Here is a 12,008-nt window from a genome sequence, read left to right as displayed (position 1 = left end):
CTGTCAATTTTGTCCCTCTTCTCCAATGCTAAAATCTAGTCACCTTATCTTAAAGGGTACCTAGCCTTTAACAGCAATGGAAGGCTGGGTAACAAGGAGCATATGAAGTTTATTGTCGATCAATTTCAGATCATTGAGCTTGCTTGCTCAAGCTGTTTTTACAGCTCATCTGAGGAAATTAATAAGAGGATAGACTCTCTGCCTACAAAGGATGATCTAGATAGTGGTTCTCAACCTTTTTTTACCCATGGACCCCTTTTCCTCTTAATTGTTTTTGTGCACCCCTATAAACATTGCACAGAAAACAAAATCTTATATTTTTCACTAATAAAAAAAGAAAGGAAAACGTTCAGAAATGTCACTGTCAAGTGACATGACGCTGATGGTATAAGACTCTCCTTACAAACCCCGGCTTTATAATCTCTCTTTGACCTTTGTCAATGAGATATACGTGGTACGATCCAAAAGTTCGGGGAATGCAGTAATCTATGACAACAAAAGCATGTATTTGAAGTTACAGCGTATGAAATGGATTCTACCAAACCACCTCTGCGTGTTCAGGTTAATTTCACCCATGTCATGTGATTAAACCGCGAGCGCTGCTGTTTTTTTTCCGGAGATAATTACCTTTGTTCTGCGACGTAATCAAAGTGGAGTTTCAAGAACAACCTCCAACATTTCGACTTCACCGTGACCTTTCACCGTACCCCTATCACCGTACACCTTTCTTAGCAATTTTAAAATCTCTGTAGGTGTTTTACCTAAACGCTGACAAAATTTAATGTTGGAGGTTGTTCTTGAAACTCCACTTTGATTACGTCGCAGAACAAAGGTAACTATCTCCGGAAAAAACAACAGCGCTTGCGGTTTAATTACATGACATGGGTGAAATTAACCTGAATACGTAGAGGTGGTTTGGTAGAATCCATTTCATACGCCGTAACTTCAAATACATGCTTTTGTTGTCATAGATTACTGCAGTCCCCGAACTTTTGGATCGTACCACGTATATGTGGTATACGGATTCAATATTTTATATAATTTATATTTTAACCCTTATGCAAGAAATGAGTAATAAAGAAATTGAAAATATATACTGTATACTGTAGAAATTTGATTCTCAGTAAAATAATTGTTCTGAAGTAGAATTATCCTATAGACCACTAAAATATCACTGTGGACCCCCAATTCGGTATTTTATTCTGTGGACTTCCAGTAATGTTACATGGACCCCAGTTGAGAACCACTGATCTAGACAAAGCCCTTGCGTCCCAGTCGACTAAAACAGAAGCTATCAATGGGCTGGTTGAATCGGTTCGTACTTCGGGGCAGGCCCTCTCGGCTGTTGGGCATTCGGGGGGTCAGGGACAGCTCAGTAGTTATAGTGACGTGGTCAAGCGTACAGGTGGTTTTTCTAAGACAGGTACACCCACACCCAAACCGTGTTATACAATCTTGGTATGTGCGCCCGGAAGCTAATGATTTAGAAGCAATGCGCAGGTTGCTTACTGACAGTATCAGCGCTCATGCTGTTAAAATCGGTGTACAGTAGTTGAGGAAGATTCGAAAGGGTGGAGTGGCGGTGGACCAATTTAGTATTTTATGAATAGACAGAATTTCGAGAAAGTCAGAATGTTTTACTCGAAAATAAACAATAATAAACTCATGAAGAAGGACCTGAAAACTCCATATAGCCAGCCTGTTAGCTAAGCACGATCCCGCGACCAACTATTAGTGTTTAGTGGTTTTGTCTTCTCGACCACTGAGGTGGAAGTTTACAGACAATCATATACATATTCTCGAAGTTTTGCTTTATTACATAATTTCGAAAGATTACATTTATTTTATTAAAAATGTCTAATATATTTCACAGATGATAAAGTAACAGAAAGCTGGAAAAAATACAATTATAACATCGTTATCTGTTTTGTTTTTCAAGGAATTCTTTGTATACAACAACAGAATAAAACAACACGTAAAATTTATTGAAGAATTTATTGAAATTATTTTACTTTTTCAGAACTGATAGTGGAAGTTTTCAATTTTGGACAATCTTGTATACGAACACAAGGTGATTTAGGAGTTCCATCTTTTCTGGCGTACCCGTCGTCACAGATGCATCCAGAAGCACAAATCAAAGGACAAATCAATGGTTTACCATCTTCACTTTTACAAGTATTTTGGCATTGTGCACTACATTGATCGAAATGTTCGTGTTCAGGACATTCTAGCTCAAGAACAGAAATATTTTTTAAATATACTAAAGCAAGTAAAACGAAATAGATTTGTTAAATTTACAGATAGCCTATAGGCTATCTGTTAAATTTAACAAAACTATTTCGTTATTTATTATTATTATAATTATATAATTATATAATATTATATATTATTATTATATTATTTATTATAATATTATTATTTAAATTGTGACAATGTTTAATTACAAATATGATTATATACTATCGTTATTATAATATTATTATTTAAACTTTGACAATGTTTACTTACAAATATGACTATATTAAATATATCTATAAAAATATCCAAACCCGAATTTGTTTTATAACCAAGTCTGTTTCAATCAGGAGACAAAGTTAAGTTGGCAAAAGGAATTTTTATTTGGTATTAAACAGGGGAACAATGTCCTCTAATGTGAACCTCATACTTCAAATTTTGTAAATTATGTTTAAAAAATTTGAATACTTATGAATAATAAAGAAGGAACAGTATATAAAATAGAATGTAATTTTTCTCCCCAAAGCATAATATAGGAGAAATCGGTAGAGTTTTAAATACTCGTATCAAAGAACATAAAAACCGTAATGCGGTTATGATATGAACAATAATTTTGGTAAAATCATTCGAAAGAGAATAAATGTATAATAGAGATCCTCCATAAAGAAACATGTAGGCCTGTATAAACGGGTATTTAAAGGACATATAAAAATTAAAAATTACACAGCAAAAATGATTTGTTAAATTAATCTGAAGATATTTAAATCAATAGTACGTCGTTTAAAACGTCATAAAATGAATTATACTGAAAGTATACCGCATACTCATGCTATGTTTTGTACTAGTATTTTTATAACAGTTTTGAGAGAAAGTCATTTCATAGTGTCAGCAAAAAGCAAACTTTTATAACAGTTTACTTATCTTTACGTATATATACTTCATGTGTAATTATTTATATATAAATCTAACAAAATCTAATCCAGAATGTTTTAGATAATATTTTAATGTGTTTTATCATCTACAGTATTGTGAATCAGGAGTATAATACGAGTAAGTGTATTTTAAGCGAGTTTCTTTTCACAAGATCATATTGTATTCTAGTAATTAATGCCATCTTTAATAATGAGCAAAATCTTCATTAAGTCCGACCCTACTCGAGATAAGACACACTAATCCTCCATCTTTCCACCCCTCGAACTTTAATCACCAAAAATTTAATAACATCATTGCCCTAATACACATACTTTACCCTCTGATATAGGATATATAATAAAGCCAGGAAAGTGAAAAGTAAATGTGTTACTATTTTGTTTACTACGTTCATAAAATATTTACGACATTGTTAGGTTTTTATCAAGCATTTTTTGTTTACTTTTATTAAAAATTCATATCTTCAAATCTGATTTTTCTCCTTTTAAAGTTGTTTTATATGCTGTGAAATTGCTTCCATTGCTGCTTCGTCTAAAAAATCTTTCTGGTGTTCTGGCTACCTGTTAATTATATTTTTCTAAATAGTTGCGATAATTTGTTCTACAAAAATCAAAGAACTCGCCCCAAATTTTATTTTATTCATAAATTACTTCTGTTCTGCTTATAATCATTTACAACATGTTACACGCATTATAAATATTGTTATAAACATAAATATTTCAATTAATTTATAAATGTTAACGATATAAATGTCTAAAAAAGAATACAAATTTTTAAATGTATTAAATTAATTGATTATTTATTAATTAATAAAGTAGACATTGCATATATAACATTTCTTTTAACATTTATATAATAATAGGAAGAATGGGCATATTGGAAGAAGATATTCAGAACAGGGAAAGGTTTAGGAACAAAATAAGGAACTTCAAGGGCTTTCAGGAAAAGGAAAATAACAGACGTGGAAGACTCTTCACTCAGGAGCAAAGACAACAGCAGAGCGAGAGAATGAAGAGGTATTGGAAAGAAAGGAAGAAAAACAAAGGGAAGGGAAGAGGGAAAAGCAAGTCATAATTAGTTGTTTGTACGTGGTCCAAAGATGGCCGGAATCGACACAAGAATAGGAAGAGATAGGAGAGATATACGACTATTATACTTACTTTTGCATTGTGTTTTAGGGATACAGAAACTTTTTCCCTCAGGTAGTAATCTTACGTAATTGTCTTGACAAACGCATCCATTTACACAGATTTTAGGACAAGGAGGAGTCACTATTGTCCCATTAGTCCAATTACAATAAGATTGACAATGGGCCTGACATTTGGAAAACTGTTCATTTACAAAGCATTCTACAATATTTTTAATTAGTTTTATTTTCAATAAATTTCAAATTATTTAATGAAATATTAAAATAAATTTACCTCTTGCAATGCCCAAACTACCATATAAAAAGAACAAGACTATAACAACTGGAAGCATGGTGTCAAGGTGTGAGTAAAGTTAGCCTATAACTGTCTATCAGATTTATATATTGATAACTAGACGTAGAGGTGATATGTATTGAGAAATACACATCCTGTCTGTTGCAATCTTCTAGGTGCGCTATGTCCTTCCGAGTAATAAAGTTTCTTAGAAATTTCTCAAATGATGTACTGTACCTGCTTTTATTTAGCGCAATATTTATCACAATGACATATGATCTAATTAAATTTTAATTCTCTTAAAGAATTTCTTTTTAGTTTGGAGTTTTACTGTTTATTTTTTTGTTTGATAAGAGAAATGATCTATTTGATACTGCATATTATTTAACATTATAATTTTCTAAACAATAATATCCTGTGTTCTTGTAAATGTAAGGTGTTTCTTATTTCCTTGAAAGAGCTATAATAGATAATTTCTTTAAGCCATTGTTTGTAAAAATGTAAAATTGCCTGGATTTTATCACAAATTCTTCTTTTCAGTAGGTTTGGTTAAATGCGGCAACTCAACACAACACATGGGCGATCTGCAAAAGGAGATTCCTCCCGGAAGACTTTGTATAAGAACTACTGGTCCATATTTAAGAATTTGACACGTAGTGAAAACGCGGAAAACTCCATGTCACCAGCCCATTGATAAAGTGCGAACCCAGGATCAATTGCTACTCTTCAGTGGTTTTATTCTATCTGCATCTTTCCGTGAATTACATCAATCGAGACGTTATCCATCTTTTTAACTTTGAGACAAATTCCACTAAGAATCAGCCTCACCCGTTATCTTTTACCGATGAACCTGGTTTGTCCACAACGAACTTCATAATTAAAGTTGCTTATATTGAGTAGTTTGGAAAGTAATTTTGTTTTTTTTTTTTTTTATTACTAGAGGAATTAGATGTATTTTTACCAGCCAATTTTATTTTAAACCACATTTTCATTATATACTTCGACAGTTGACATTTTAAGGCTTATTTGTAAAAAATTTTATGAGATTCTGTACAATTGTTTTTTTCGGTGACTTATCAAATATGGAAAATCGAAAGCATCATTTTCGGCATATTTTGCTTTTTTATAACTAAAAAATCAAAATGCTGTTCAAACAAGAAAATAATTGTGATACATGCTTGGAGAAGATGTGTTGAGAGAAAGACAGTGCCAAAAAACTGGTTTACAAAATTGCATTTTGGCAATTTTAATATCGAAGATACACCACATTCTGGATGGCTATTTGAAGCCAATGAAAACAAAATAAAGGTATCGATTGAAGCAATCTGCCGTATAACAACACGTGAAATCACTAAAAGATTAAATCTGTTAAACTGAACCGTTTAGTATTACTTAAAATAATTTTCTTTCGTTTCAAAGCTCGATATATGGGTTCCACATGTTATTAAACGAGAGATGCTCTCTATGGTGGGATTTTAAAGAAATCTTTTTTTGAGCTTTTACCAGACAATTTAACAATTGATTCAAAAGTGTACTGCCATCGAGTAAACAAATTGAGTAATATCATCAAACAGAAAAAGCCAGAATTGATCAACAAACAAAGTGTAGTGTTTTACCGTGATAATGCCAAATTTCACACAAGTTTGGTAACTCGTCAGAAACTGTCAGAGCCGTAACTAGGATTTTGGACACCTATGGCCAAGAATAAAAATGGCGCCATTTTAATTTTTATTATTAAAAAAATAATAATTTTATTCTAAAAAAATGCTATTGTAAAAATGTTATCTAATGACATTCAAAATACTATATAAATACAGTATAAATATAATTTTTTTGTGTTATTAATTTCGAATATATATTATTCGGAAACCTTCTCGTTGGCGCCTTTATTAAATCGGCGCCTATGGCGGGGGCCAGATTGGTCATACCCTAGTTACGGCTCTGGAAACTGTTATAGCTTAGATGGGATGTGTTATCACACCAACCATATTCGCCAGATCGGGCACACTCAGATTATTGCTTGTTCCGGCCTATACAAATTTTTTTAACTATAAGACATTTACTTGAAATGACAATGTCAAAAATCACTTGGATCAGTTTTTGTAAACAACGATCAAAATTTTTATGAATGTGAAATCATGCTACTACCAGAAACAATGACAACAGGTATTTGGCCAAAATGGTCAATATATAATTCAATAAAATATTTATTTATTATAAAAATATTGCGTTTATTTTTCCATGGAAAAAACGAAATTACTTTCCGAACAATCCAATATAATCATTCTGTATTAGTGTTGCGAGTTGCTAAATAACGAACATATGTGTTACGGACGAATAATTTCAGCTGTACAACGCACGCTATGAAAATAATTTCATAAATAATTATATTATTTATCGTTAAACTTTACTATAGGCCTAAGTATCTTTTTAATACAAATGCAAATTTATTTCAACTTAATACATTTTATTTTAAAGTTAACCCTTTCCACAAATTCATGCCGAGTCCACAGAGGAAGTTAACGTGTGATCCTTTCGAAGAACGAACTGTAGACCCCACCTGCGACCCTATGTGACTTACACGCTGCTTAAATCATATATTTAACAGTCATTTTCATATTTTATTGATATCTGTCAGCTACATTTACGAATCACACACTAACGCTTCAACATTAAAAACTGTTATCAATAAAAAAAATGACCAAAAAACTCAGTTTATTTCAGATGTTTTCACCATTTATTTATCATTATCATTCTCTAACAAGATAAGAAAATTTAAAGGAATAAATCCTTATGACATTTTTTATAGAATAACTACATAAGCATTAATTTGAATTTTCTTTAATAATGAAATCATTACAAAGTGGCTTGAAACTTATAAAACTCACTAACAAACTGGCTCAACTTTTACATTCTTCAATCGGAATACACGGAGAATTATCGTTTTCTTTTCTGATGTATCCATCATTGCAAATACATCCGGGATGACACATCGCTTCACATGGAAATGGTTCATCTTTATTATTACAGTTGGATTGACAATGATGAGTGCATCTATCATAATGCTCATTAGGAAGACAGGCTATAAATATGATAAGTATGATTATATTTTATAAAAGTTATTTATAGTAAAAAACTATTTAATATTAAGTTAATTTAATTAATTATGATGTTATTTTGCTAATTCTGGTCTTTTGTGTAATTTAAGTAAAACTTACGTTTACAAAGTGATTCGGGAATACAACTGGAATAATAATTAAACTCCCTAACGTAGCCTTCTTTGCAAATGCAACCTTCTTGGCAATCTGTACAAGGAGGTTTTATTATTGCTCCATTAGACCATTCACAATATCTTTCACAATTAACTTCACATTCTGAATAATCTAGTAGGAAATTGCATCCTGCAAATAAATAAATAAATAAATAAATTATAAAATTTAGAAAATTAAAACAAAATTTTTAAAATATTACTGATATTAGTAGCAAAAACATTGCCAAATGAAAGCAAAATAAAGCAAAGTAATATATTTGACTTCATTTTAGACAACTGAAAAAGAGGATATATTCCCCTGACAATTTTTATTTCTAAAGGGAAGCAAATGTCGATATAAATATCAGAGGAAATTAATTAAGAATGATGCTGTTAAATGATTAATTGTTTAGTTAGAAAAATATATCCTTCGTAAAATTTGTAAGTTTTTATTTAAAGCTAGTTCAATCGTGCGCATCTCCGATTTATACACTAAGATAGTCAAATCATAAAAAGTGTCGACACCTAATAAAGTATTGATAGTAAGGTTAGTTGGGGAAATATGGCAACTTAATTTTATATTATAACTCGAATAAATGTATGAACAAAACAAATTCATGAAAGTATTTTTATAACCTTTAATTACAATACCGGATAGTAGTTTTGACAATTTAATCGCAGAGTATGTAATAAAAAGTGTCAAAATGCCATATTCCCAACAGCAAGGTAATATGGCCGTACGCAGAAATGTTGATGGTTGTGTCATACAAGTTGCCATTGTTCTTAAAAGAGTAACTAAGGATAACTAACAACTGATTGTGAGAGTACGTAATAATTGACGATTAATGATAAGTAGTAATTCTTATGAATTGTCCTCTGCATAATCATCACAAAAATAATCAGATGGCGTGCATATATCATGAATCCAACGCAGACACTAAACACATTGGATTCAGTCACATTTCCGTCCTTTATTAAAGTGTAAGAACTACAGAATTATATGCCGCACACAGCAAATTCTCCCGTTGAATGAGACATATTACACCCATTTTTATATCATTTTGATGCATAAAAATGTAGCCCACCTATTCACTAGATTAATAAATAATTGTTTTCATTCTCACCAACTGCGGGCTTTTATTTAAGAAAAGAAGAATTCAAAACGTTCAAGATCTAGTCTGCTTCTTCCCTTGACAAATTAAACATAGGTGCTGAAGAGGCTGTACACAATGGCGAATACAAATGGATACCATTGTCAAAAGCGTTTCCGAAGCAATTACGTTTACTAAAACAATTTTATTAACTTTGTATTCTGAAATTAGTTTTCTTTCGAAATTAATAAAACCCGAATGTAACGTAATTACTTTCAGGAAGAAATATATTGTGTTATTTATTATAATTTTAATTTATAATTAATGATTTAAATGCATGGAGTATAAAAACATCAATTCTTACAGATTTTTAAATTTTTTGTGGAGTTTGTTGAGGCGCCTTTTTACAGAACAGATAAGCACGTTTCTTCATATTCAAATTTATAGTAAATATACAAAGAATAAACGTTTAATTTCAAATAAAACTTTGAAAATATACAAGATTATTATTGTAGATCCAGTAATAATATCACGGATGTTTTATAAACACATTTACGTAATGCTTCAATCGATTTTATAAATTTTACAATTAATTGATACCGAAGAAAAATCAAACTCGAGAAAATAAATGCATCCTTAGTAAAAAAAAAAAAAAAACCTTTTTTGGTAGAAATGTTATTTTCAGAGTCAAATTTATTTATAAGCTAAACAAGCTACAGCTTAGGGCCTCAAGTTACAAGGGGTCTTATTCTAATCCCAAAATCATTAAATACATTGTACATCCAGGGCCGGATTTACCAATCCAGGGGCCCTGGGCACAAATTCGGTGGGGGTCCCCCCTTTAAGAGTAGACAAATTTGATGATTTAAAAAATTTACACAAAATACTGTACTTTCAATTAGATTTGAACTAGGAAGTTGTAAATTTCATTTAAAAATAAGGTTATTGTAAACATACATATATTTTATTGTGTAAAACTAATTATTTTAATTTAACTGAAAAATACCTATGTGAAATTTTTTCCCGAAATTTTCCGATGTTTCATAGGTTTTTTTCCAGGTTTGGTTTTCTCTGCCTGTTGCCCTCATGATTAGGCCACACTAGGCTGTCGCGGTAATAGAAAAAAAAATTATGTTTAAACATAATTTTTTTTAGTTTTGTGGGGGTCCCTATTTTGTGGGGGCCCTGGGCACAGGCCCCAAATGCCCTTATGTAAATCCGGCCCTGTGTACATCATTATTTGGTGAAGGGAGAAGGGTTTCTTGTATGTTGTAGCACAGGGTTACAAGTTTAAATATGGTTCTAGTTATTTCTTTCGGAAAAATAAGGTATATAGATTAAAATAAAAAATTATATAAATTAAATGTTTTATTTAATTCATATAGTTTATCGCAATCAAAAAGGAAGTAACACTTCTACTTAAGTGATTTAATTAATAAAGCCGGATAAGTATTTAACAAGTTTCCTGAATATAAAAACCTACAGTCAATTTAATAATTGGAGGAAAAAAGCCATCTAGATTTTTAAACATGTGTCTTAATCTCGAGAACGGAGATAGAAGGATTAAAGTCGGAACCAGATACAGAAAGCTTACGGAAAGGAGGCCCTAATTAAGTATATACAAACTCCCAATGCAAGCCGGAAGTCACGTTATTTCAAGTCAAAAATTTTCTCTAAAGGAGTTAGATAAATGACCGTCACGACTCTATTGTTAAAGGAAAAGTATAATGTGCAGGGGCAAGACACTACTAATTTGAAATGGAGAGCATATATTTTAAATTAAAAATGTGTTAAAAAATTGCAGTCCAGCATTGCAATGATGTCACAATAAATAATTTTAACGTATAAAAAATTATAAACATTTCATCTTGTAATCCAAAGATAATTTTTTTAAATGAGTTCCTCCAAGTAGACTTTATCACATTCATTTGTAGTAACTTCATGCTGCTTGATATACTAGAGAGGTTGAGGAGCAAGTTCAAACGTGAAACTTGTACGGCAGTTCAGTTCAGTTATTTAATTAAAAAGATACCAAAGGTACATAACCGGTGCCGTAATACATAACCGGATGAAATATAACAGAGTTACAATAAATATATGAGTTACAGATATGTAAATTATTTAACCAGAATAAAGCATAACATCAACTACAAATATAGTGACATGTAGACAAAAAAAAAAAAAAAACACAGAGCACAGAGCACAGAGCACAGACAATAACAAGCATAGCACGAACAATTTTATAAACTAGAGGCGTCTTCGCCGAGACGGTAAACTTGCAATAATTGTTTGTAAAATTGCGTCGTCTCTTTGCTGCATATGGACTTTCTTTAGCGTCAGTTCCATTTGGTCCAGTTATGTTTGCAGCTATTCGTACCTTTCTCTTCAATATTGACGTCAAATTCTACAATTCTATTTCATTCACGCATCTCACTATCGTTTTCGATGCGTATTTGACGTGAATGATTGTCACACTCTTGAAGCACTCTTGAAGTACTCTTGAAGCGTTCTTGAAGCACTTTCTTGGCACTTTTGTAGGACTCTTGTAGCTCTTTTAAAGTAGTTACTAAGTATTTAGATGTGAAGACGATGAATACACGGTGAGCTAGAGTTAACGAAATCCAGGAACACACAATATGGCTGTTGGCAAAGAATGAGATCAAATTGATTGATGATAGAAGTTAAGATAGAAGTAGAAGCAATGCTTCTACCTATATTGTATTGCAGGAAGCTAATTTAGTCTTAGGCTGTAATTCCATAGTCAGTTCTATTTATTAGATTGGTTTTGATTCTCGTGTATACCCTACAAGAACTATCTCTGGCATTATGCCCAGCCATGGTGTGTTCATGTCTACAGTTACAACATACCGGAGGTTGGTCTATATTTGTGCATTCGTTATAGGTATGTTGACCAGAGCAGTGGCTACATGTGGGCATCTCTTGGCTGCACATTGCTGTGGAATGGCCATACCGACAACACCGAAAGCATTGGAGCACTGGGCAGAAATCTGTTGTTTTACATTTTGACCATTGAATTGACAGTTTTTCTATCTTTAAAAGTTGATTTCTTAGACTAGGTGT

The 12,008-nt window shown here is 31.7% G+C and overlaps 2 protein-coding genes across 3 annotated transcripts in view; both read right to left on the bottom strand.

Annotated features, from left to right (window-relative positions):
- Positions 1–1,790: 1,790 nt before the first annotated feature.
- LOC136975486 (inducible metalloproteinase inhibitor protein-like) lies at positions 1,791–4,745 on the bottom strand. Its single transcript, XM_067270547.1, has 3 exons — positions 4,587–4,745; positions 4,326–4,514; positions 1,791–2,227 (listed from the first exon to the last, which is right to left on the bottom strand). Exons 1-3 carry the CDS (start codon positions 4,642–4,644, stop codon positions 2,004–2,006), a joined length of 471 nt encoding a protein of 156 aa, XP_067126648.1. The 5' UTR covers positions 4,645–4,745; the 3' UTR covers positions 1,791–2,003.
- Positions 4,746–7,450: 2,705 nt separating this feature from the next.
- Positions 7,451–12,008, bottom strand: part of LOC136975407 (inducible metalloproteinase inhibitor protein-like) — a 62,577-nt gene continuing 58,019 nt past the window's right edge. Inside the window, exons 2-4 of one of the 2 annotated variants that reach the window (XM_067270455.1) lie at positions 8,058–8,133; positions 7,805–7,987; positions 7,451–7,668 (exon numbers count right to left, since the gene is read on the bottom strand). In XM_067270455.1, coding sequence (XP_067126556.1) covers positions 7,487–7,668; positions 7,805–7,987; positions 8,058–8,124 — 432 coding nt within the window. In that variant the 5' untranslated portion in view covers positions 8,125–8,133 and the 3' untranslated portion in view covers positions 7,451–7,486. Of the gene's footprint in view, positions 7,669–7,804; positions 7,988–8,057; positions 8,148–12,008 lie in introns of those variants that run through there. The other variant, XM_067270454.1, reaches the window with a different exon arrangement.

The sequence above is a fragment of the Centruroides vittatus genome, unplaced genomic scaffold (assembly GCF_030686945.1).
Source record: "Centruroides vittatus isolate TY-2023 unplaced genomic scaffold, ASM3068694v2 contig_371, whole genome shotgun sequence".
Lineage (NCBI taxonomy): Eukaryota > Metazoa > Arthropoda > Arachnida > Scorpiones > Buthidae > Centruroides > Centruroides vittatus.
This window is presented reverse-complemented; position numbering and strand designations above follow the sequence as displayed.